Source organism: Sceloporus occidentalis, unplaced genomic scaffold, assembly GCF_023333645.1.
Source record: "Sceloporus occidentalis isolate IW3139 unplaced genomic scaffold, rSceOcc1.0.p SCAF_1, whole genome shotgun sequence".
NCBI classification, from domain to species: Eukaryota; Metazoa; Chordata; class Lepidosauria; order Squamata; family Phrynosomatidae; genus Sceloporus; species Sceloporus occidentalis.
This window is the reverse complement of record NW_028316981.1, coordinates 131,663-158,150: the sequence shown is the minus strand read 5'-3', so window position 1 is coordinate 158,150 and position 26,488 is coordinate 131,663. Positions and strand designations below refer to the sequence as shown.

Here is a 26,488-nt window from a genome sequence, read left to right as displayed (position 1 = left end):
GCCCAAGACAGGGATCAGCTCCGAGGACCAGCCGGAGGACTGGTGGTACCTGCCAACGGGGACCGGGAGGCACCGGCGCCGAGCGGGCAGGTTGACTGCGTGGGACCAAGGCCTTGGAGAGGCCATGCTACAGAGCCCTGGGCCCGAGAACCTGTCGGAGGAGGTGGCCGGTGTCAAGGATGACCTCCGCGAACTGAAGGCTATGGTGGCCAGCCTGATGCCCAAGGATGGGAAGAAACTGGGCCAGGGAGCCCGAAAAGCAACAGCGGCCGCCGCCGCCCTAGCCGCCCGGCCGACTGAGGCGGAGGAAGACGACGGTTCGGAGGAGGAGGACGCAGACGAACAGAGCACCCGGCCTTCATCGCGTCAAAGGGGAGTTGGGGGAACCCCAAGACACCGGCGGGAAGAAGCGGTGGCGCTGCGTGAATTGCTGGCGGGCAAACTAGAGGCCAAGTTCAACGGGGACCCCGAGCAGCTCCCATTCTTCCTCGCCCAGGTGGCCGGACACATGCGTGCCCGTGGTGACTTCTTCCCGGATGAGGCCGAAAAGGTGAGATGTGTAGCCGGCCGGCTAGAAGGCCAAGCGGCGCAGTGGCTGGTGCAGCTGTATGACTGTGGGGCGCGGGAACTGCGGTCCCTGTCGGCCTTCATGACAGCTTTGCGGGCCCGGTTCGAAGACCCGTTTAGAGTGGACCGGGCCAAGGCCAAGTTTGCCGCCCTCCAGCAGGGGACCCGCTCCGTGGCGGAATATGTGTTGGAGTTCCGGAGTATAGCCGCCCACATCCCTGACTACCCAGAGGCCATGATGACCCGCCAATTTCAGGATGGGCTCCGTGCTGAGCTGCTGGAGTGGATCTTGATGAAAGAAACGTCTCAGGGGCTGCAAGAATGGATTCGTTGTGCCGGGGAGGCCGAGGCCACCAAGGAACGGATCCGACTAGCAAAGCAGCGGGCAGCTTTCCAACAAGGGCGGATGGCAGGAACAGTGAGTCGGGACAGCGGACCGGGAAAACCGAAGGCTTCAGCTGAGACGGAGAAGCAGCGGCGGATGCGGTTGGGCCTCTGTCTGGCCTGCGGGAAAAGGGGCCACCTGATTGCCGCCTGTCCGGAGAAGGCCAACTCCAAAGGAACCCCTAAGGCTGCGACAGGTGCCCAAGGAGGCGCGGCAAAAGGAGCGGCCAGTCAAGCCGCTGAGCAGCCGGGCGGGGAAAATGAGCGCCCCGCTGGACCGGCTCAGGACCAGACAATCCCGGACTTGGTGAGTGGATGGGTCTCAATATATTTCTTGGAAGTTAAATTGGGACATAAAATAAAGGGGACTACAGAGCCAATGCTGGCAGCTTTGGACTCGGGGTGCACCCGATGTCTGATCAGTGAAAGGCTGGTGCAATCGCTCCAGATTGAGCAGGAGCCTTTGCCGGAGCCGATCCCGTTCCTACAGATGGACGGGACGGTCATGGGGGGAGCACCCAGCAGTTGTCAGACGGAGTAACTCACCTTGCAGATTTCAGGACACTGGGAAGCTATTCGGTTTGTGGTTGGGCCTACCAGGGGTTGTGATTTGGTGCTGGGAATAGACTGGCTGGCGTTCCACAACCCATGCATCAATTGGAAAACTAAGCAACTGGTGTTCAACGACCCTGGGTGCAGTGATCATGTGGGCCCTGGTAGGACCCTGGGGAGGGAACCTCACCGAGCCACAGCGGTGACCGTCTATGGGCCTTTTCCACGAGAGGCAGTCCATCGGTTGCAGGAGATGGGGAATTTCCCAGAAGCATATAAGGATTTGAGGGCAGTATTTGAGGAAACTGAGTGTGACACTCTGCCACCACATAGAGACACAGGCTGTGCTATAGAGCTGACACCAGGGGCCCCACTCCCCAAACCAAAACTGTACTCTATGACTCCAAGGGAGATGGTGACACTGAAGGAATTCATTAACAAGAACTTGGCTAGGGGTTTCATTCGCCCCTCCAGCTCCCCTTTTGGGGCTCCAGTGTTCTTCCGGGAAAAGAAGGATGGGACACTCCGATTGGTGACGGATTACAAAAATCTGAATGCCATCAGCACATGTAGTAAATACCCCCTGCCTCTAATGAAGGACATGTTGAGCAGGTTGTCCACGGGGAAAGTTTTCACCAAGTTGGACTTAAGGGATGCTTACTTCCGAATAAGGATTAAGGAGGGGGATGAGTACAAGACTGCCTTCCATTGCCCCCTGGGGGCATTTGAATACTTGGTCCTCCCTTTTGGGCTTTCGGGGGGGCCATCGTGCTTTATGAAGCTGATACATGAGGTGTTGCATGACTTGTTGTACAAGGGGGTGTTGGTATACCTAGACGACATCCTCATTTACTCCCCGGACCTTGCTAGCCATGTGCAACTGGTGAGGAAAGTCCTCCAAAGACTGTTGGATAACAAGTTATATGTCAAATTGTCTAAGTGCGAGTTTCACACCGAGAGTTTGGAGTTCCTGGGATATAGAGTGTCCACCTGGGGACTGCAAATGGACCCCTCACAAGGTCCAAGATGTCATGAACTGGCCTCAACCGAAAACCCGCAAACAAGTGCAACGATTTTTGGGGTTTGCTAATTTTTATAGACAGTTCATCCCCAATTTTGCCCAAATTGCCTTACCTATCACCAACCTGTTGAAAACCAAGGTAGGGGGAACATTCGGAGAGCCAGCAAGCGCTGAGGAACAGGCAGCTCGAAGTAAACCGTCCTACAAAGTGGAGTGGACTCGGGACTGCACTGAGGCTTTTGTGAAATTAAAGAAACTGTTCAGTACAGAGCCCATACTCAAACACCCAGACCCCGACCAGCCTTTTGTGGTGCAGGTGGATGCTTCAGACGTAGCAGTGGGGGCGGTGTTGATGCAGAGGGATGAAGAGTGTAGACTGAGGCCTTGTGCCTATTTGTCCAAACGGTTCGATTCGACCCAGAAAGCTTGGCCATGCTGGGAAAAAGAGGCCTATGCCATTAAAAGGGCATTAGAGGTTTGGAGGCAGTTCTTGGAAGGGGCTCCTCACCCTTTTGAAGTGTGGACTGATCATCGCAATCTAGAAGCCCTACAAACCCCCAAACAGTTGACCCCCAAACAGAGACGGTGGGCCAAAGAGTTTTATAAGTTTAACTTTGTCATAAAGTTCTTCCCGGGCAAAGAAAATGTGTTGGCTGATGGGTTGTCCAGAATGCATGGACCAGGTCAGCAAGAGCAGCCAGAGTTGCAGACCTTGTTCACATCCAAACAATTGGGGTTGGGGGTGACCACCCGCTCTCAGGCCAAACAAGAGCGAGATAACAAATTGGAAGGCCTAGACCCCTTTGTGCGGGAAATATTGGTGGCCTATGAATCTGATGAGGAGCTTGCCAGTCTGAAAGAAGAGCTTCAATGCTCAGACCAAGGAATATGGACAAAAGGGGGGAAAATATATGTGCCTGAGATCTGCAGGCCTAAAGTGTTGGAACTCTGTCATGATGTCAAGGCTGCTGGACATTGGGGCTTCATTAAAACATGGTTGACCCTAAGCTCAAAGTACTGGTGGCCAAAAGCTCGCAAGGAGGTGGAGGCCTACGTACAGGGGTGTCCCATTTGTGCCCAAGCCAAACCACACACAGGCAAACCGAGTGGGCTGCTGCAGCCGGTGGAGACCCCAACCAGACCTTGGCAACATATTGGAATGGATTTCATTACTGATTTGCCTGAAAGTCGGGGCAAAGATACCATTTGGGTAGTTACAGACTTATTCTCCAAACAGGTGCACTATGTGGGTTGCAAAGGTGTCCCTAGTGCATCCAAGCTGGCTGACCTGTTCATTGAAAATATATACAGACTCCATTGTTTACCCGACAAGATTCTGTCCGACAGAGGGTCTTCCTTCACCTCAAAATTTTGGAGGTGTTTGCAGGACAAATTGGGGGTGCAACTGGCTTTTAGCTCTGCTTTTCACCCTTCTACGGACGGTCAGACAGAAAGGGTTAATCGGAGCCTGGAGGTGTATTTAAGGTGTTATGTTAATTACCTACAAGATAATTGGATGGACTTATTGCCCCATGCTGAGGTGGCTTTCAATGTGTCTGTGCATTCCAGTGTTGGTGTGTCTCCCTTCCAAGTGGTGTTTGGCTACGAACCCAGAGTCATCCCACAACTGAATCCTGGGCCAAAGGACCCTATGCCAGTGGGGAAGTGGAGTCAGTTACTAAGGGACAGTTGGCCCAAGATAGAGGAAGCCCTGAAGCAAGCCAAGTTGGATTACAAACACTTTGCAGATCAGCACCGAAAGCCCGGATGGGACATTCAAGAGGGGGATTTGGTGTACTTGTCCACCAAGAACTTAAAGTGTCGGGTACCCTGTAAAAAACTAGGACCTAAGTTTGTGGGTCCTTTTGCAGTTAAAAGACTTGTTAGTGAGGTGACTGCTGAATTGGACCTTCCCAAGATGTATAAACACATTAACCCTACTTTTCATTTCAGCCTGCTGAAGCCAGCTGGGGAGAGGACTAGAGCTGAGCTGGAAGAATCTGCTCCACTGCCACTGTTGATCGAGGGGGAAGAACACTTCGAAATTGTGAAAATTCTGGACTCTAGGGTTGTGAAGGGTGGTCTGGAATATTTGGTGCAGTGGAAGCATTTCCCAATTGATATGGCTGAGTGGGTGGGGGTGAAACATGTGAACGCTGAGCGATTGAAACAAGAGTTTCATCTGGCTTATCCAAATAAACCTAAACTGGGGAAGTAGTGCTTTGGGGAGACAGAAATAGTGCTTTGGGGAGACAGAGTGTCAGAACTCCAAAGCTAATTACCAAACAAGATTCACAGTTCCTATAGTCATTGATCATCTTGCTTAGCAATTGCTTTAGAATTGCAGTTCTGCCTGCTTGTAGTGGGGGGTGGCAGGGCTAGCTGGTGCATGGGAATGATTGCTGCTATGGAATGGAATGTGATAAGGCCGAGACATCTGTAAGCGTCTTCAAGGCCACAGTTTTGGCTTCTCAGGATTCCTAGTCCTGGAAGGAGGGGGGAAAGGGCTCACAGGAAAAAAGGTGGGGAGGAGTAGCTGTTTTAACTTAGTGCTTGGGGCTTGGCTCGCCAGATTCTGCTGAAAAGTTTGTCTAGTCACATCTACCTGTATTTCCAATAAAACTTCACTGCTTTGAAGCAAGTTGCTGTTGTGGATTTCTGGTGGAGGTTGCTGGGTCTTACAATAAACAATGTTAATTCCCCAAAATTTGGAAAGAAGCAAACATCTCATTAATTTTAAAACCCAACAAAGACCCACAAGAAATAAAAAACTACAGACCAATTTCGTTGTTAAATACTGACTATAAAATATTTACAGCTATACTATCAAACAGATTAAGAAGAATATTTCAAAATTGGGTAGATGAAGAACAAAATGGCTTTTTTCCCCAAAGACATTTAAGGAAAAACACAAGAATACTGATAGATATAATTGAGTTGTTTAAAAACAGAATTAGCCATAATACTGACAGACTTGGAAAAAGCATTTGACAAAGTAAATTGGGATATAATACTTGAAATTTTAAAGAAAATAGGAATCAAAGAAAGATTTTGGAATTGGATGAAAGCTATGTACAAAGAACAAGAAGCTTATTTAATTATAAATAGAGAAAGAACCAAATCAGTAGGCATTATACAAGGCACCAGACAAGGATGTCCTTTATCCCCATTGTTATTTATTATGGTAAGTGAAATATTGATTAGGAAAGTAAAATTGAATAAAGAAATACAAGGAGTTAATAACAAAGGAGATGAATTCAAAATTTTAGCATTCCCAGAGGATTTGGTCTTTTTTCTGGAAGAACCCTAAACGAATTAAAAAAACGAATTAAAAGAATTTGAAAGTATATCAGGATTGAAGGTTAATGAGAGTAAAACAAAAAGTTTGAGTACAAGTGAGGAGAAAATATTATCAGAAGTATCAGGCTATAACATAACTAAAAAGGCAAGATATTTAGGAACTGACATTACAACAAATAATGTATATCTCTTTAAAAATAATTATAAGAAATTATGGAGTCAGGTTAAAAAGGACATAGGGAACTGGAAATCTTTAAAGTTATCTTTATTAGGGAGAATTGTGTGTATTAAATGAACATTCTATCAAAATTGATATTTTTATATCAAACAATTCCAATTATAATAAAAGAAAAATCAATCCAAATTTGGCAGAAAGCTCTAACAAAATTCATTTGCTTAGGGAAGAAACCTAGAGTTCGATTAAAAACACTGGAAGAGGCGGTCTTGCAGTTCCAGATTTGAACATTTATTTTCAAGCAGCATGTTTAGTATGGATCAAGAATAGGGTTGAATTAAAAGATAGAAAGTTATTGAGATTAGAAAGTGAAAAATTGAATTACGGATGGCATGCGTATTTATATTACCAAAAAGAAAAAAGTAATAAATAATTTAATAATCATTGCATAAGGAAACAATTGTTATGGATCTGGAAAAAGGTCAGGGGAAAATACTGGTGAAAAAACAACATTGGAAACTTCGCCACAAGAAGCATTTCTTTGGAGAGAGAGAGAGAGAGCAGTGGTTTCGGGTTGGTTACGATATAGAAATTTAATAGTCAATGAAAATAATAATCTTAGGTTCAAAACGGAGGAGGAGTTAACCAATCAAAATTACAAAATACATTGGTATTTAAAATGGCAATTAAAAGAAAGATTTAAGGTGGATCTGATAGAAAATTTAATTGTAAAAGACGAATTAGAACTTGAGAAGCTATTAAAATCCAACTACAAAGGATTACTTTCAAAATTATACAAATATTTACTAAAAATTGACTTGAAAAAAGAGATAGTTAAAGGTAACATGATAACTTGGGCCCAAAATATTGGACATAATATTGAGTTAAGCGAATGGGAACTTACATGGAATAAAAGATTAAAATATAAGGGAAAATATAAGGGAAAATTATTACAAAATTTTATAGGTGGTATTTAACACCAGATAAATTGTCAAAAATGTATGGAACCAGTAATGAATGTTGGAAATGTCCAGAAGAAAAAGGTACTTTTCTTCATAGTTGGTGGCCCTGTGTGAAAATCAAAAAATATTGGCAAGAAAATCACAAAACAATTTGTAATATACTAAAAACAAAAACAGAGTTCAAACCAGAAGTGTATCTATTGAATATTTTAGATAACAACCTAGAAAGAAAACATGGTAGCTTAATGTTTTATCTAATCACCGCAGCAAGAATAACACTGGCCCGAAAATGGAAAGAAGAAAAACACTCCAGAAATGAATGAATGGATAGAGAAAATAAATTATCTGGCTGAGAAATTGGATGATGAGAATATAGAAGAACTTGATAAAGACTGGGGAAAGCGTGGTAACCTTCTTACAGCAAGAAGGAAATGAACTATCAATGGAAGGGTTTAAAGAGTAACAGATTTAAAGAAATAGTAATAAGCATAATAATAAATAAAACAGAATTGTGTGTGTGTGTGTGTGTGTGTGTGTGTGTGTATATATATATATATATACATACATATACATATATAGTTAGAACAGCCAAAGAGAAAAGATGTAAAATTAGAGTTTATTAGAAAGTTTTTAGTAAGAAGTAGCCTACAAAAATTAAAAAAGGGGAAAAAGCGGGAAACGAGTACAAATGAATTTATAATAGACATTCTCATTCACAAGATAGGAAGGATCATTCTAGTTAAGTGTTGTATAATTTGTTTATCTAGTTATTTGTTAGACTATAGATGGTTAGAAGAGATTTAGGTTGTTAGTTTTCTTTTTCTTTTGTCTGTGTAATTTATGTTAAGTGTTGTTTATTAAGAAATCATTCATTACTATTATTCATATTAGTATTTGTGCTGTTATTTGTATAATGTTTTTTGTGTTGTTGTAATGCTTGAAATTCTAATAAAATGATGTTTAAAAAAAAAAGAAGGAGAAGAAGAAGAAGAAGAAGAAGAAGAAGAAGAAGAAGAAGAAGAAGAACTTGGAGTACTTGAGGGGGAAGTGGAAGGAGGCCGGCCATGGTCCAGGCCTCAGAGGGAGAGAAGAACCACTGGACTGGATCCCCTTCCCCACCACCATTCCCTTCTCCTTCTCACAGAATCATAGAATTGGAAGAGACCCCAAGGGCCATCCAGTCCAGCACCCTTCTGCCATGCAGGAACTCTCAGTCAAAGCATTCCTGACAGATGACCATCCAGACTCTGTTTAAAGACCTCCAAAGAAGGAGACTCTAAGGGAGTGTGTTCCACTGTCGAACAGCCCTCACTGTCAGGAAGTTCCTCCTGATACTGAAGTGGAATCTCTTTTCCTGGGGCTTGCATCCATTGCTCCTTGTCCTGTTCTCTGGAGCAGCAGAAAACAAGCTTGCTCCTTCCTCAATATGACATCCCTTCAAATATTTAAACAGGGCTATCATATCACCTCTTAACCTTCAGGCTAAACATCCCCAGCTGCCTAAGTCTTTCCTCATATGGCTCAAGGACATAGCCAGGATTTTAGGAAGGGGGTGTGTGTGTCCAGACTAAGTGCCACCATTATATTGGAGCTTGGGTGCGGCAGCGCAGCAGCACGCACCATTCATTTTTCTAACGGAACGGGGGGGTACAGACCCCAAGAACCCCCCCCCCCCCGGCTACATCCCTGTAGGGCTTCATGGTTTCCAGACCCTTCACCATTTTAGTCGCCCTCCTCTGGACACGCTCCAGTTTCTCAATGTCCTTTTTGAATTGTGGCGCCCAGAACTCGACATGATATTCCAGGTAATGCCTGACCAGAGCAGAATACATTGGAATTATTACTTCTCTTGAAGTAATAGTATACTTTCATTGATGCAGCCTAAAATTGCATTGGCCTTTTTAGCTGCTGTGTCACACTGTTGACTCATGTTCAACTTGTGATCTACTTGGACTCCTAGATCCCTTTCACACATAGTTTTTGTTAATGCCCTCAGAAGGCATGATTTCCAGGTCCTTCCTTATGAAATAAAACTTAGGGAGCTTCGTATGTTTAGCCTGGAAGGTCCAAACTGGATGACAAAGCTGGACAAGGCATAATGCTGGGGTATGAAGCAGGAAGTACAGGATATCCCTAAGTCTAGCCAAAATGACATTTTTGAACCCCCAAACAGGAAAAATCACAGTGAGAAGTGTTGTGTACCTTGATGAAAGTGAGAAAGCAGGCATGGCATGTACAAGTGCACAGAAGCTGAGGTACAAGATGTAGACCAACTACTGTAATATTGGCCTAAATTCAAAGGGGGGAAAGTGAGTACACAAACAGAAGGGGAGAATGAGCAAGTAGAAGGAGGTTTGGAACTAGACATCGCCAAGGGAGCTGTCAGGGTTCCAGAACCACAATTCAGACGCTCATCTCGAACAAATAGAGGAGTCCCACCTCTACGTTTGTCCTGCCTTGCAAGGATGGAAGTATCACATGAATGTTCTACACAAGAGGAAATGGACAACCTTTGCAAAGAACATGTCACTATAAGGAAACTTTTAAGTGTGGCAACATCAAGGAAGATGGGTATTGAGCACTTACAAGCTAGAAGAATTTCAAATGAGAAACTAAAGGAGGTGTTTATCAAAGAAGGCTTTAAACAAAGCAAAGCTGATCTTCATCCCTAAACAAGATCAAAAATAACAAATGGACTTACATTCTAACTTCTACTGAGGATTTGATTTTAGCTTAGCAAGACAAAAGATTGTGAAGACATCATAATGCATTTGAATAAAGAGACATATTAAAAGACTAGAACAAATCACTTGTTATCAAGAAATACAACCAGAAAGAGAAGATGAAAGCTATCTTCTCAGTCAAGAACAAAAGATTCATGAATTTACAGAATTCTTAAGACTCAAAGAAGCCTATCCAGTGGCTACACCTGTGGAAACAAATTACAACAAGGTGGATGGACACAGCGAACTCTTACCGAACAATAACAAATTCAAAAGTGCCATAGGAAAACTGTTGTACCTAGCAGCATCTCTGCTGGAATTATTACATAGTGATTGGGAGGACCTAGAAAATGACTACAGATAACATATTCTTTCTGACATGAGTAAGTGAAACTGCTGGTACTGGGGCCATGGTTGTACTATACATTCAGTAATGGGAAGAAAGGTTTTGTTACAATGCATGTGTGTTTTGTTACCATGCGTAGAACATAGAAAAATACAATCTACCCTAAAGGAGTGCAGAATGGATCCCTCGCGTAAGGCAAAAAGTGCGTATGCTCAAGCCCCATTAGATATAATGAGGCTCATGCATGTTGCGCGGCCTTGCACATGCGACATTTGCCCATTCTCCTGGAGGTTTCCATGTAAGCTGGAAGCTGCCTATAGTGAGCCCGCGTTCAGAATCAGATGTGATGTTTAGTTTTTGTCATTAAATGCTCCTTAATATTCAGGTCAGGCCTCAGGAGGAGGATGTAGCACTTGGGAATAAAGATGCAGCCCAAGAGTCCAGCACTGGAGGCCAGGATGGCAAAGATCTGTACAGCTACCATATACTTCCCTTTTGTGCTCAGGTAGGAAGGCACAAAAGAGATCCAAACACTGCAAAAGACCAGCATGCTGAAGGTGATCATCTTGGCTTCATTAAAGGCCCCAGGGAGCTTCCTGGCCAGGAAAGCCAATGTGAAGCAGATGATAGCCAGGAATCCCATGTAGCCAAGAGCACTGTAGAACATGGCCACAGACCCTTGGTTGCATTTGAGAATGATTTCTCCAGGCTGGGAGTACATATCAGAGTCAGGGAAGGGAGGATAGACCCCAAGCCAGATGGAGCAGATGAGAAATTGGACAAACACAGGGCAAATGACAATGGACTTTGCAAGACTTTTCCCCAACCATCTCCTTGCGTTGCTCCCAGGCTTTGTGGCCAGGAAGGCCAGCACCACAGTGATGGTTTTAGCCAAAACGGAAGAGACAGCAATTGAAAAGATGAGGCTGAAAGCTGTCTGTTGGAGAAGGCAAGCTCCTTTGCTTGGCCGGCCAAGAAAGAGGAAGGAGGACAAGAAGGAGAGAAGGAGGGAGACAAGGAGAAGGTAGGAGAGGTCCCGGTTGTTGGCTTTGACCAGTGGAGTTTCATGGTTTTTAATGAAGATTCCTAAGACAAAGCAGGTGGTTAAGGACAAGAAGAGGGCAAAGGAGGCCAGGATTTTCCCCAGAGGTTCTTCATAGGACAGAACGTTTATATCCTTGGGAATACACTTATTGTGGTCGTTGTTGGGGTGCTGATCATCTGGACATTGGGAGCATATATCTGCATCTGCAAAGATGAAGAACCAAAAGAGTGATTTTGGCATTACCTGTATCTGTCCTCCACTGGATCACTTAGAAGATCCTTTATTGTAACCAAGAACTGTCATGTCTCCAGTCTACTATACACTCCTTTCTTTCTTAACCCTTCTAAAGAGACAGTTCCCCTCCCTCCCAACATCACTTTGATTCTGACCTTTGTTTGTTACTGAGGCACAAGAGAGATCCTGCTTCTATCTGCTGAACACCATTAAGAAGCTATCTTCATCCCACAGTCTTTAAGAATCAGTAAATCATGGAAAACAACTCTTACCTTTCTGGGCAGAGAAGGTCCCTTCTGGGCAGGGAAGACAGTCGTAGCAGCAGATGGGCTCTCCTTCCTGGACTGCCTTGTGCAATCCGGGTTGGCAGCTTTCCACACACCTGGCCTGGGGCAGGCTCTACCCATGAAGAGAAGGAAGGGCAAGGTTGAAGATGTTAAGGTAGAACTGGAGGGCAATGAGTCATAGATCTGGGAAGGGAAAACAGTCTCCAGTTCCCAGGTAATCTGGCCTTCAGCTTATATGTAGCTTTGAGTGAAGAGGACCAGCTCAGGTCCTTGCTGGTCATTCTCTCTTTCTCACTCAGACCTACAGAAAAACCCATTTTCATTTGGCAATGCAGAAAAACATGGACAGAAGATATTGAGAGATGGCAACGAAGTTCTGTGCCCCTACCCTTCAGACTTAATCTATTTGGATGCCTTCAGATGGGAAGGAAAGTGAGCCAATATCCATGGTGGAAAAATGGATTTGGCTGGAGTTTTTGGAGTGGTGCAGAGAGTTGGATGAGAAGGAAGGGCAGGCCCTACCTTTAGGCAGAAAAATGGGGTGATCACTGCTTTTATGATAGAGGGAGGGTTGGAGTTCTGGGGTTTTTAAATTGTAATTTGTAATTGTTTGATGTTTTATTTATATTGTTGGAATCCACTTTGATTCCTGTGTGCAAAAGCAGAATACAAATTATTATTATTATTATTATTATTTCCCTTGCATTAGAAGGGCAGCACATTGTTCAGTCATTACTTTTTGCTGCAGACAGAGCTGTTTTGCACCACATGACCCCTTGTGTAACTCTGAAATTGTCCCTCAGGTGCTGTTTAGACCCTCCATACCAAATTGAACGCTCCCCTTTCTGCACCTGGTTCATCCCTCTGAGCCACAAGAGGGCACTCTCCTCAATTTTGAGGTTTTGGGCTGGTGATTCTTGCCTCTTCAGACTCCCAAATTTCACTCCGGCAACTGAGCCATTGGGCCACACTACTGTATTCCAGATATCAAAGTTGGCAGCCAGTTCCCCATCTCCATCCAAGTACACTCCATCCATGGACACATTGTAGACCCCAACATTTCTCAGGAAAGGGTGAAGCTGGAAGGACAAAGAGAAGTCTTGGTTATCTTAGCAAAATCTGTTTTGGTTCTTGCATGAGTCAGGATCAGGAGATCCCAAAGGCAGGATCAGCACATGTTCAGTGGATGAGTGCTTTGGCAACTTTTAGGATGCTATGTTAAATAGTGCAAGTGAATGGTCCTCATTCAGTTCAGATTTCTCCCAGGTCTCCCAGGGTGTGAGACAGTAATTCATGTCTTCAAATAAAGCCACATCCTTGAGTCACATCCTTCCAATTTTCACTGGAGTTCCTGGGGAAAGCAAGTCTTCTCAGGAGTCATCTCTTGCTCTTGGTGTATGAAAGGGTCATGAAAATACAGGTTAAAATCCCTCCTAGAAGACCTGATTCTGTGCCAGACACAAGTTGTGTTTCCAAAATCTAGAGGGTCATTGGTGGGGAAGGCACTGTCCCATCACTGGGGCAATGGTTAGGCCTCCTCCCTCCCAGTTTACCTCTCAGAACCAGATTATTGTTGGCTGGGGGATTCTGGCCCAGACAAAACAAAAGGTAACTCTTCCTAGCAATAGATAGGTTAGTGATGGAAAAGGACATACCTGCCATGATTGTAGTTGGGGAAGGTCTCGCCCATCTCTCCTGCCCACTGTTGTCATTCTCTTGGGCCTGGATGAGAAGGCGGCATGCAAAGCTTGTCCCACAGCCAGGACACTATAGTAAACTTGGTAGCCATCTTCCGTCACGTGGAGTTCCAGGACATCCAGAGGGAAATCCTCTACCTGCTCACACCTCCTTCGGCCTTTCACAGAGAGCACAGACTTTGAATAGAAACAATTAAATGCATTAGCCAGGTTCTGGTTATAGGTGTGATCATTTTTGGGCCTCATGTTCATCTGGATTGAGAAGTACAAGAACCATTGGCTCTGATGGAAATGTAAAGGGTATCTGGAGAGGTTTGAGGTGAGGTCCAGTGAGGCTGTGGTGATCCAGACTTTCCCTTCAGTTGACTTTAACATATTTTCAAACAAAAGGGTTAGAAAGCGTATATTTCTTAATAAAGAGCGAGTGTCTCCATAAAAAACAAGGACCTTGACTTGCCTCCATATGTGAATCTTGTCAAAGGTGAATCTCACTTCAGGCACATTAATTTCTGGAAGCATCCCTGAGACAACCAGACAGATCCCATGCCGGGTGAGCTGAGGCGTCAGGGCTCTCATGAACCTTTCTCCGTTGTCATTGTCTGGAGCAAAGAGACCGATCCAGGTCCATCCAAAATGCAGGAGGAGTTGAACAATCCCTGGGTACAAGGCTTCCTCTCTGGGAATCATCTGGTAGTAGAAGGGGAACTGGGTCTTATCATGAAGGTCACGGGAGATAAAACCATAACTCACCTAGTAAGAAATAAACAGCAATAGCAATAGCATTTACATTTCTTTATCAGTGAACTCTCTAAGTGGTTTACAACTATAAGCCAATTGCCCCCAACAAGCTGAGGCCTCACTGGAGGACAGTCCCTGGGTACAAGGCTTCCTCTTTGGGAATCATTGTGTAATAGAAAGGAAGTCACGGGACATAAAACCATAACTGACCTGGTAGTAAATAGAAGGAACCGGTGTCATCTTTTTCCTCACGACAAAGGTAGGAAATGGTTAACCTGGATTTTTACAAAACATAGAATCATAGACTCTGTCATGCCCAGCTTGGCTGAGGTCTCAGGGGAGGATGCTGACCCTGAGCCTGAATCGGAGCCTCAGCTTGGCCATAGCAATGCCCTGAGAGCCCCAGCAGAGTCTGTGGCCTCAGAAGAGACTCAGCAGCCAAACCTCCAGAGCCTTTAGGAACTTTAGACATGGAGGAGGAGGAGCAGGCACCAACATACATACCTTCAAGCTGAAAACCAGCTTTTCAAGGTGGTTAAGAAGTTAACACAGACTCCTTCTGCCTTGAACCCGTTATTACAACCTACTGAGGCCTGCTGTGACACTTTCATTGACTATTTAGCAGATAAAATCTCTCGGATAAGGGCCGACCTAGACGCCAGCCTTAATCCAGAAACATTAAGAGAGGCGCCCAGTGACTCCGTCAATGAAGTTAATTTGGATTAACTCCAATCTTTGAGTACTGATGACGTAGACAAGTTGCTTGGAAAGGTCAAGAAGACCACTTGCCCTCTCAATCCCTGCCCCTCATGGCCGGCCATCCAGGGAGGGGAGGCAACTATGAACTTACTAAGATCAATAATCAGTGTCTCCCTGAGGGAAGGCTGCTTTCCAGCCAGTTTAAAACTGACTGCGGTTAAACCTATTCTCAAAAAGCCTTCCCCTGATCCGCTGGAGAAATCTAACTATCAGCCAGTATCTCTTCTATGATTCTTCCGTTTTTGGGAAAGGTGATTGAGAAGGCAGTTGCCAAGCAGTTCCAAGCGGTCTTGGTTGACACTGATTATCTCGATCCATTTCAAACTGGCTTCAGGTCAGGATACAGAGTGGAGACTGCCCTGGTCGCCTTGGTCGATGATCTCCGTCTGGGCACCGACAGGGGAAGTATGGCCCTGTTGGTGCTCTTGGACCTCTCAGCGTTTTAGAGAGCAAGAGGATTCCCTGGACATAATGGAACTAATGATCTGGGACAAGTACTATGCATGCAGAGGAAGTTGTTGGGATGGAGGAGGTCACTTCCCACACAGGAGGCAGACAGCTGGAGTAATGTCAGACAGAGAAAAAGGCCAAGAAGGGATTGTTCTGGGAGCTTGCAGCTAGAGAATTGATTTGAAGCTCTTTCCCTTATCAAGGAGGATGAGGAAGAACATCATAGACAGACTTCAGGGACAGAGCAGGGGAGTCTGAGAGTCCCACCAGAGGGAACAGTCACTGCTAAGCCTCGGAGGAGGCGTGTGGATGTAGTAAAGGGGACCCAAGGTCTGCGATGTCTCTATACTAATGCACAGAGCATGAGGAATAAGCAAGATGAACTTCAACTCCTAGCACAACAAAGCAAATATGATATAATAGGCCTCACCGAAACCTGGTGGGATGAGTCTCATAATTGGAAGGTGGAAATAGAGGGGTATAACCTTTTTAAGAGAAATAGGCCAAACAGGAAAGGAGGAGGAACAGCCTTATATTTCAGGGACATTTACACCAGTGAAGAGATCCAGGACATCAATCCTGGAAGCCAGGTGGAGAGCATCTGGATAAGAATCAAAGGGGAGGGAAACAAGGATGTTATGGTGGGAGTCTACTACAGACCCCCAAATCAGACTGAGGAATTGGATGATGCCTTTCTAGAACAGATGACCACACAGTCAGAAAAGAGAGATGTAGTAGTGATGGGCGACTTCAACTACCCTGATATTTCCTGGAAGTCAAACTCAGCAAAATCCTCAAGGCCTAGCAGATTCCTCACTTGCCTGGAAGACTATTTCATGGTCCAAAAGGTGGAAGAGGCAACAAGGGGGTCAGCTATTTTAGACCTGATCCTAACCAACAAGGATGACTTGGTTAATGGGGTGCAAGTGGTGGGATCCTTAGGTGGAAGTGACCATGTTCTCCTGGAATTTGTTATACAATGGAAAGGAGAAGCCAGACATAGTCAGACACGCATTCTATACTTTAGGAGAGTGGATTTCAGTAAACATAGAGAAGTATTAAGGGTGATCCCGTGGTCAGAAATACTAAAAGAGAAGGGAGTTCAGGACAGATGGGAGTTTCTCAAAAGGGAGATACTGAAGGCACAATTTCAAACAGTTCCGGTGAGAAAGAAAAAGGGGAGATGTCTCAAGAAACCATAATCACAAAAAGTCAACACGGGTTTCAGATAAACAAGTCATGCCAGACAAATTCTTATCTCTGACTTTGATAAAATGACCAGCTTGGTAGATGAAGGGAATGCTGTGGATATAGTATATCTTGATTTCAGTAAGGCCTTTGACAAGGTTTCCCGTGACATTCTTGCAAACAAGCTTGTAAAATGTGGACTAGACAAGGTAACTGTTACATGGATTTGTAACTGGTTGACCGGCCGAACCCAAAGGGTGCTCAACAATGGCTCCTTTTCATCCTGGAGAGAAGTGACCAGTGGGGTCCCACAGGGCTCTGTCCTGGGCCCAGGGCTATTCAACATCTTTATCAATGACCTGGATGACAGAATTGGGAGCATACTTATCAAATTTGCAGATGACACCAAATTAGGGGGAATAGCTAATACCCCAGAGGACAGGATCAAAATTCAAAATGATCTGAATAGACTAGAAAGCTGGGCCAAAGCTAACAAAATGAACTTCAACACAGAGAAATGTAAGGTATTGCACTTAGGGCAGAAAAATAAAATGCACAGATATAGGATTATGGGGGACACCTGGCTGAACATGATTTATACATGTGAAAGGGCTCTAGGAGTCCAAGTAGACCACAAGTTGAGCATGAGTCAACAGTGTGATACGGCAGCTAAAAAGGCCAATGTGATTTTAGGCTGAGTCAGTAGAAGTGTAGTGTCTAGATCAAGGGAAGTTATAGTGCCACTATATTCTGCTCTGGAATACTGTGTCCAGTTCTGGGCACCACAATTCAAAAAGGACATTGAGAAACTGGAGAGTGTCCAAAGGAGCGCGACTATAATGGTGAAGGGTCTGGAAACCATGTCCTATTAGGAACGTCTTAGGGAGCTTGGGATGTTTAACCTGGAGAAAAGAAGGTTAAGAGGCAATATGATAGCCCTGTTTTAACGTTTGAAGGGATGTCATATTGAGGAGGGAGCAAGCTTGTTTTCTACTGCTCCAGAGAACCGGACCTGGAACAATGGATGCAAGCTCCAGGAAAAGAGATTCCACCTGAACATTAGGAGGAACTTCCTGACAGTAATGGCTGTTTGACAGTGGAACACACTCCCTCAGACCTTCTTTGGAAGTCTTTAAACAGAGTCTGGATGGCCATCTGTCGGGGATGCTTTGACTGAGCGTTCCTGTATGGCAGATTTGGGTTGGATTGGATGGTCCTTGTGGTCTCTTCCACCTCTATGGTTCTATGATTCTACATGTCCCAAAATCATCAAGGGAATTTGGATGATTAAAGCAAAAGGCCACACTTCACTCCAAAATGAATATTTACATGTAAAATGGATGCTCTGTTGGGGGAACACACCAGTGGGACTCAAAAGAGCACAGTTCTTGAAAACACACCCCTGGGGCGAAGACAAAGTGGTCCCACTCCTCCTTCTTAGCCTCCCTGAACTTCAGAGCTGTGAAGCTCAGATCCAAACCGAATGCTGAGTAGTGAAGGACTTCTTCCCTCCTCCGAGTTCTACCAGCCTGGAAACCCTTAAAACACTCCACCCTGAAAAACAGGGTTGTGACCATCACTCCCTCAGGGAATCTCCAAGACACACAAAAGCCATCCTTAGTGGTCAGGGGTCCTGAGACGAGTTTGGAGAGAGGTCACATGTAACCCCAAATCTGTATTTTGCGCAAAGAAAATGGCCACAGCTTGTCACATTAAAACAGATGGAAAAGCTATGCCAGTTGACTCATTGTTTTTATAATGTGCATTTTAGATGTTATTGTTATTGTAAGAATATTTTACGGTTAAAATTATTATTATTATTATTATTATTATTATTGATCTGACAAGGATGGGGCCTATTCTTAGCGGTCGGGGGTTCTGAGACGAGTTCAGAGAGGGTTCACATGCACCCCCCAAAACCATGTTTGGCACAACCAAAATAGCTCCCTTCTTGGGGTTCAATGGAGGTTCCTATGGAGCCCCAAAAGATGGAACCCTAAAAGTTGGTACCCCAAAACCTAGAATCCCCTAAAGATAACACCCCAAAAAGTTGACACCCCAAAACCTTGAACTCTCCAAACAAGGAGGTGGGACTAAGACCAAAAAGGGGGCGGAGCACCTGTCACTTTTGATTTGACTAAAGGAATGGGTATTATACTACCATTGGATTTTTGAAACGATTGGATTTTTAAAGTATGTTTACAAAATACAAAGCTGAAAGAACAAAAAGGAAGTGAAAAGACAGAAGAGGGAGGCAGTGAGACGAGATGAATCTGGACCATATATGCCCAAAAAATGTTTCCTGGAATTTGGATATCTATCAAATACATCGCTAAAGCAGTCAGATCTTCTGACCATTGAACAACGAATGCTAGATGTTTCTCTTTCCACCGCTGGTGTCTAAATCTTTTGGAAACATTAAAGGTACACATAATCCCCCCAAAAGTGGACTTTCTCTCATTCAACATGATTTAAGAGAGGAGGAGTAATCTACAACTGTCCATAATTCTTTTAATACAAAAGAAGACATCCAACTGGAAAGGGGTAACCACTGAGGACACTCACCTTTGCACCACAAAAATGTGGATTACCTAATAACTAAAATGACAAATTATTGTTGAGAATGGAAATGGAGGAAGAGTTGCTGAATATCTAGTGAAATGGGCTCAGACAAAAAATAAGGAACAGTTCCCCAAGATATGATGGCAGCAATGAAAGTAATTTGAGCATAAGTGGAATGAGACCGTGATACTTTTGCATGAAGAGAGCATATTAGACATATAATTTTCACTGAAATAGGGAGCCAGTGTGGTGTAGTGGTTTGAGCGTTGGACAAGGACTGGGGACCAGGGTTCAAATGCCAGCTCAGCCATGTAAAGCCACTGGGAGACCTTGGGTAAGTAACACACTCTCAGCCTTAGAGGATGGCAATGCCAACCACCCTCGGAAGGAACTTGCCAAGAAAACCCCACAATAGGTTCACTTTAAGGTCGCCATAAGTTGGAAAGGACTTGAAGGAGCCCAGCAACACTGGAGACTTTTAAAGAAGAATGGAAATTCATGGGTGACTGAGATAGTGACACCTTTCTTTTATAATGGTTCCATGTCCAAAAACTTTGTTTCATTCACAAAAATATTCAAACAATTTGATGTAAAATTACCCTCAGTCTTTTTCAAAGATATTAAATATAAATGAATTTTGTGTTTAGAATTGAGCCTCATCTCCAAGACCGCTCATTATTTATGTATATGAAACAGAGGCATTTCAATATCCAATAATATTTGGAATTCAAACCACTTCTGATAATGGAGACTCAGCCTCTATCAGGTTTTGAAGCTTACATTGAATCATTCAATATGGTAGAAGTCAGGGGATAATATCTCACTGGTCAACTATCTCACTACTTTAGATGGCCTTAGATAAAGAAGAATTATTATTAACTATAACTATTCACCAGAGAGTTGCAAGTCCTAGATTTCTCTAGTGTTTTAGTGTGTCTGTTGCATTTTGTTCATTGTGTATTGTGTTTGATCGGAATTAATTTAGTTAGATTAGTTTGTAAGGTGTGTTCCTTCTAATATAGTAGTAGTAGTAGTAGTAGTAGTGATTTATATTTATTTATATTCTGCCTTTCTCCCAAGACTGGGACTCAGGCTGGCTTACAATATTAAAAAAAAAGGTACATTTAAAACCATACAAAAATAGTACATTAAAACAGAATGAAATTGCTATAATATTGAAACAAATTGCTTATTAAAATGTCAAATACAATTTCAAAATATAAAGAATATTTCAAACACATGAAAACAATGTAGTTTCATGCTTTTAAATGTTTGGGTTAAGAATAGTACTTAAAATAATAAAGTACACCACACACTGGGTCTAAAATAGTGACCTTACCCTAAGGTTTTCTTGGCCACGTTTCTTTAGAGGAGGCACTCCATTGCCTTGTTCTGAAGCTGGAGGAGAATGATTTGCTCAAGGCAACCCTATGGGTTCCCATGGCTGGATGGGGATTCGAACCCTAGTCTCTTGCTGTCACAGACCCCGAGCCTTTTCCAGCTCTCTGTCTGCTGGAACCCTCCCTCTTGCAATAGACGTTAACACCTGCATCTCAATCTTGTGAAGTAGGGACACATTTGAGCACAAAAGAGTATGCCACTGAGCACTAATGTTAGAATCATCCAAGGCATTGTATGCTCCATCACTATGTACAGATGTGAGAGCTGGAGAGTGAAGAAATCAGATAAGAAGACATGGGGCTGGGGAAGAGTGCTGAGGAGACTGTGGAGAGCCAGGAAGACCAACAAATGGGTCCTTGAACAGATCGAGTCTGAATTTGGAGATGATCACATTGATAATAATAATAAATAATAATTTGTTTTATTTATATACCGCTATTCCAAAGATCATAGCGGTGAACAGCAAGTAAGTTAATTAGCAAGTAAGCTAATTAGCCCCCAACAGTCTGGGTATTCATTTTAGCTCCCTCCTCGGAAGGATGCAAGCCTGAGTCGAGCTTGGGCCCTTTTGCTGGTCTTGAACTCGCAACCTTGTGGTTTTGAGTGAATGGCTGCAGTATAGGCATTTAACCACTGCGCCACCAGGGCTCCTGATCAAATTGAGGCTGTCGAAGGAAAGACTCATTGGAAAAGACAATAATGCTGGGGAAGGTGGAAGGCAGTAGAAAGCAAGGATGTCCACATACCGGGTGGATGGACCCAATCTGGGAGGTCCTAATAATAAAACAAACTATTTGTATTGTCCCCCCTCTCCCAGGTGGATCCAGGTGGGATTACAACCTATCTTAAAATGCAATACACACAATCAATAAAATACATAAAAATTACAGTTAACATCAAGATTTACAAGCGACAGTGAAGCAAAGATGTTCTCATCATAATCAAGGAGGTGGGTCTATATCTTACATAAGAGCAGGTGGGAACGCTCTCTGGAAGAGTCTTAATGCTAGAAAAGGGAGAAGGAGCGGAAAGAGATGAACCCCACATGCTGCCTGTATCTACAAGACCAGAGCAGTGGAGACAGGGAGGCTTGGAGATGTCTCTCGAGTTGAGGTTGATCCAAGGGCAGCTAATTCCAACAGCAAGTCTCATCTGGCCAGGTCTCACCTGGAAGACTGTCTCCATTTTCTGGTCACCAGAATTCAAGGGGAGTGTGGACAAGTTGGAGTGTGTACGGGGAAGGCAACCAAAATTGCAGAAGGTCTGGAAACCATAATAATGCCCAGTGAGGAGGAGCTTTGGGAGCTGGGTATGTTTAGCTTTGGGGAGAGAAGGTTAAGGGGTGGCATGACAGCCATGTTTAGATATTTAAAGGGGTGCTATATTGAAGAGGGAGCAAGCTTGCTTTTTGCTACCTCAAAGAATAGGACACAAACCAATGGATTCAAGACTCCATCTAAAAATTAGGAAGAAGAAAGAACTTCCTGACAGTAAGATCTGTTTGACAGTGGAAAACGCTGCTTCTGTGGTGTTTCCTTCTTCTTCAAAAAGAAGAAGGCTGCTAAAGAAGATTTTTAAACAGAGACTGGATGGCCATCTGTCGCAGGGAGACCTTCAATGGTGTCTTCCTGAAGGGGATTGTCCTGGATGCCTTGGTGGTCTCCTGCAACTCTATGATTTTATGAAGCCTAACCTATAAAACGTTAGGAAAGGAGCAGATTCTCAAAAGGTGTGCCATGCGAGGAACAATCGATAGCCCCCTTAAAAGTGTGGTCTTTTAAGTTAGTACAAATATATACAGAACAGAAGACGGAGAAACAGAATGCTTCCCAATGGGCAAATTGGCAAAGGGATCAGACAAGGCTGTATCCTTTCACCCTCTCTGTTCAACTTGTATGCAGAACATATTTTAAGAAAGGCAGGCTTGAAGGAGGAGGAGTAAAAACAGGAGGAAGGAATATCAACAAGGAATCATTCCCATTTGATATTAAATCGGTTTAAATTAGTTTTTAATTCACATTGAAAACAGGTCATGAATTCTATTGACAACGAATCAAGTTCCCGCTATGGATTTGAATTATGCCCTTATTCCATGCCGTTCCCACTAGTGGTAATGAGCCCATGCTTCAAAATGGAGAACGCTTTTGGACAGAAAGCTGAAAGGGAGGACTGTGCCCTGGAAAGGGAGGATCTGTGGTTGCCCAGTGTGGAAGCCACTAAGCCCCTGACTGCAAGTGGGCTTCCCTGCCATCCCCACACCACTCCAGGGGGCCCTCCTCTCCACCACAGGCTCCACATCCAAGGCCACCACAGCCAGCCTTACCCACACTCCCTCGGGTGGCTGGATGGCAGGATGGGGGAAGGACTCAGGCACCTCACCTGCAAGGGGTAGCCCTTCCACATGCCCCCTACATTCTTTGGAGGTGAACGGTGGCGCGTCACGTCCTGGGGGGCTTTGAACGGCTGAAGCACTTCCCTCCAACCTCGGCGGGAAGGTGGACAGCTCCACCTGAGCTGGAGGGAGAAAGGGAGACAGCTGCCCTGGGAGGACTGCACTTCAGCCGCCCTACTCCTCCTCAGAGGGCCTTACCAGGGAGGTGTCTGTGGCTTGGGTGGCCATGGCGGCCTTGGACGCTGAGCCTGCAGCAGGTGGGAGGCCCCCAGGAGTGGTGCAGGGATGAGAGGGAGGCCATCTTCCACAGATTTTTGTCTCCCGTGACCTGCAAACCAATTGGACCACCAGGGCCAAGGTGTCCTGGGAGGACCATGCTTCAGCCGCCCCTATTCCTCCTCAGAGTGCCTTGCCAGGGAGGTTGCCCGTCAGTTGTGAATCAAATCCATCATTTCCATTGTATAACACTGATCCCAATCACTTCTTTTCAAAGAAGACTAAGAATGGGGAGGGTGGCTATGGAAGAACTAGAAAAGATTCTAAAATGCAAAGCTATAAAACTAAGCAGAAAAGTCAGAACTGTACAAACCATTGTATCCCCTATTAGCATGTATGGATGTGAAAGCTGGACAGAGAAAAAAGAATATAGGAGGTAAATCAACTCATTTGAGATGATGTGAGCCTGGAGAAGAGCGCTGAGGATCCCATGGACAGCAGCCAAAAGGACAAACAAATGGGCCCTAGAGCAGATCAAGCCGGAGACCTCCCTGGAAAAAGCCAAGATGACCAAACTGAGGCTGTCGTACTTCAGACACATCCTGAGAAGGAAGGGCTCACTGAAAAAGACAATAATGCTGGGGAAAGTGGAGGGAAGGCGGAAGAGAGGAAGGCTGCATGCTAGATGGATGATCGACTCTGTTAAGGAAGTTACAGTGGGTTTTATTGGGTTGCAGAAATGAAGCAGAGCAGTGGAGGACAGAGGAGGGGTCTTGGAGATGTCTCAGCCATGCAGTTGCCATGGGTCGAGATCAACTAGAAGGCACTTAACAACAAACAACAACAACAAATATATTACACAGTCATCAGGACTAAGCCCCTCTATGGTGATCCATACCTGAGGGATTTTGTAGATGGACAACATGTTTGAAATATGGATAGAGATTTCAGAATCGGCCCCTTCGACAACTGCTAGCAATTCCTTCTGTCTTCCACAGCTGTAGTTTGGGATGTTCTGATCTTTAACCGAGAGCATATCCAGCAAGAGATCATATGTGATCCTTGCATTGAAATAGTTGTCGAAGGCGTTGTATCCCAAGGTGATGTTCGGTAAGAGTTTGGGGTTCTGGTTGATCTTCTGAATGGCAAGCCAGAAGGCCGGGATGTGGATCCTAACTGTACCCGAATACCTGCAAATACAGAAAGAAACAAATGAAAATAACTCACCTTTTGTTTCCATAATTTGAAGGATTTGTCTTGGCAATAAAGACCACTTGAGCTAACTATCACAGTGAAACAGGTTTGAGCAGATGGCTGATCAGTTTTTGTGCATCAGTGTTTTGCAAAATGCCAAATATTGAGGGCACCAGAAGGTCTTGAAATACTTTGCTTGAATCCAGCCCTGAATCAGAAAGCGTAAAGAAGGGATAGAAGGTGAGAAGCTCAGGAAACGTACAGAGAATAGGACCCAGAACAATGGATGCAAGCTCCAAAAAAAGAGATTCCACCTCAACATTAGGCAGAACTTTCTGTTTGACAGGGAAGAAACTACCTCAATGGAGGAAGGTGGCATCTCCTTCTTTAGAGATTGTTTTTAAACAGAGGCTGGATATGGCCATCTGTTGGGGATGCTTTGGTTGTGAGTTCCTGCATGGCAAAAAGGGGTTGGACTGAATGACCCTTGATCTCTCTTCCAACTCTATGGTTCTATGAAATGAGGAAGAACCATTTAAAGCAGATATTGAAGATATCTAACGGGGTATTCAGAGAAGAGAGAGCCAGTTTGTTTTCTGCAGACAGAAACCAGTGGACAGTCTTACCCTGACTCACACAACCCGTCCCGTAAAGATTGAGTAAACAACCACTCTGAGATAAGGGTGAACTGGTAGCCAATAGTCATCCCCAACAGGCCTCCTAAATGAGTTCCAGCTGGGCTAGCCCACAATTTCTGTCCTGGCGTATGAAGATACCTTTTCATGTAGATAAAAGGAGGGTCTGCAAAGGAGTTGGGTCCAACCGCAGAGTTTGCAGCAGGCACAATCCCACCAATGAGCTGATCTCCTGGCCTGAAAAAATTGAAAAGGTCTGATGAATCGCTTTCTAAAATCAGAGGGCACTTGGCCTTTGCAGTCATTCCCCAGGATGCAGAGGAACAGAGAAAGAAGTGTAGAGGAAGAATAAAGACCATTTGGGCCATGAAGATGCTGCAGCATTTGAATCTTGGCTGCTGTGGGGAAAGGTAAGTCAGCAACAAGGTCTTCTGACCCAAAGGGACTGGATGCCATTAACAGATAGCAACACCAGTACTATCCCTGTCCTCCTTAAACCTCCCTCCCTCCCAAGTCTCCATGGTTCAAGTAGTATTTATCCTTCCTCTCTTTCAGTCTCATTGCAAGAAATTGCCTCCTCTTGCATTAGATTCTGATTTGTAATCTCCTGGTCTCATAATCACTATCTTGGGAAAATTCTGCAACTGTAGTTGAAACAAAACTAAGTCAACAAGATAATTAGAAAGGGAGAAATAATTGGCTTTGCCATGTCCAGGTATCCCCAAATGCAAGTGTACAGTTGGAGGGGAAAAACATGTTTGTGAGGTCCAAAGAAGTTTCAGATGATGAAGATGGTGTACATTTCCATAGATTAATTTGTTCAGGGGAACTGAACCTTTTGTTCCACTCAACTCTAACTTTCTTAACATCAAAGGCAGGGCTTTCTGAAAAGTATTGGTAAACTAGACTTGTTGTGTTGCCCTGTTGTGTTGCACTAGGAGCCCTGGTGGCACAGTGGTTAAATGCCTGTACTGAAGCCACTCACTCACAAACCATAAGATTGGAGTTCAGTCCCAGCTAAGGGGCTCAAGCTTGAATCAGGCTTCCATCCTTTCATAGATCGCAAAAATGAGTACCCAGCTTGTTGGGGGCAATGACCTTACACTTTGTAAACCACTCAGGGAGTGCATAAGTGCGGTATAGAAAAGTGTTCCACTGTCAAACAGCCCTTACTGTCAGGAAGTTCCTCCTAGTGTTGAGTTGGAATCTCTTTTCTTGTAACTTGCATTCATTATTCTGTGTTCTGTTCTCTGGAGCAGCAGAAAACAAGCTTGCTCCATCCTCAATAATAAATAAATAAAATAATAATAAAACTTTTATTTATATCCCGCTTTTCTGTGACAAGACAATCAAAGTGGCTACAACACGTTAAAATCCACATTTACATATTTATATCCCAAATTCCCCCCCTTAAAACAGGATGAAACAAGTTACAATTTAAAACATCTATTAAAAACACAATAAAAATACAGCCAGGACAGACCTGATACATGATGCGGGGGGCAGTCATTCTGTGGCTGGGCACTTTATTCAGGAAAGTCCTGCCAGAAGAGATCAGCTTTTTAAACGCTGTCTAAGCTGGCAATTTGACGGATCTCGTCCGTCCGTTCCATAGTTTGGGAGCCATTGCGGAGAAGGCCCTCTGGGAGGGAGCAGTTAG

The 26,488-nt window shown here is 44.4% G+C and overlaps 1 protein-coding gene across 1 annotated transcript; it reads right to left on the bottom strand.

Annotated features, from left to right (window-relative positions):
- Nucleotides 1-10,367: 10,367 nt before the first annotated feature.
- LOC149320274 (vomeronasal type-2 receptor 26-like) lies at nt 10,368-24,899 on the bottom strand. Its single transcript, XM_089499293.1, has 6 exons — nt 24,820-24,899; nt 23,898-24,189; nt 13,252-14,043; nt 12,446-12,675; nt 11,582-11,706; nt 10,368-11,278 (listed from the first exon to the last, which is right to left on the bottom strand). The coding sequence occupies exons 1-6, from the start codon at nt 24,897-24,899 to the stop codon at nt 10,368-10,370; spliced, it is 2,430 nt and encodes an 809-aa protein (XP_089355419.1).
- Between the last annotated feature and the right edge of the window lie 1,589 nt (nt 24,900-26,488).

Bases quoted from the DNA above. Each gene is read 5' to 3' on its own strand.
- LOC149320274 (XM_089499293.1), bottom strand. From the start codon at position 24,899: ATGACTATTGGCTACCAGTTCACCCTTATCTCAGAGTGGTTGTTTACT. The intron at 14,044-23,897 runs GTATGGATCACC...ATTTCTTACTAG, and splicing joins CCATCTACAAAATCCCTCAG to GTGAGTTATGGTTTTATCTC. The intron at 11,279-11,581 runs GTAAGAGTTGTT...TCATCTTTGCAG, and splicing joins GACCTTCTCTGCCCAGAAAG to ATGCAGATATATGCTCCCAA.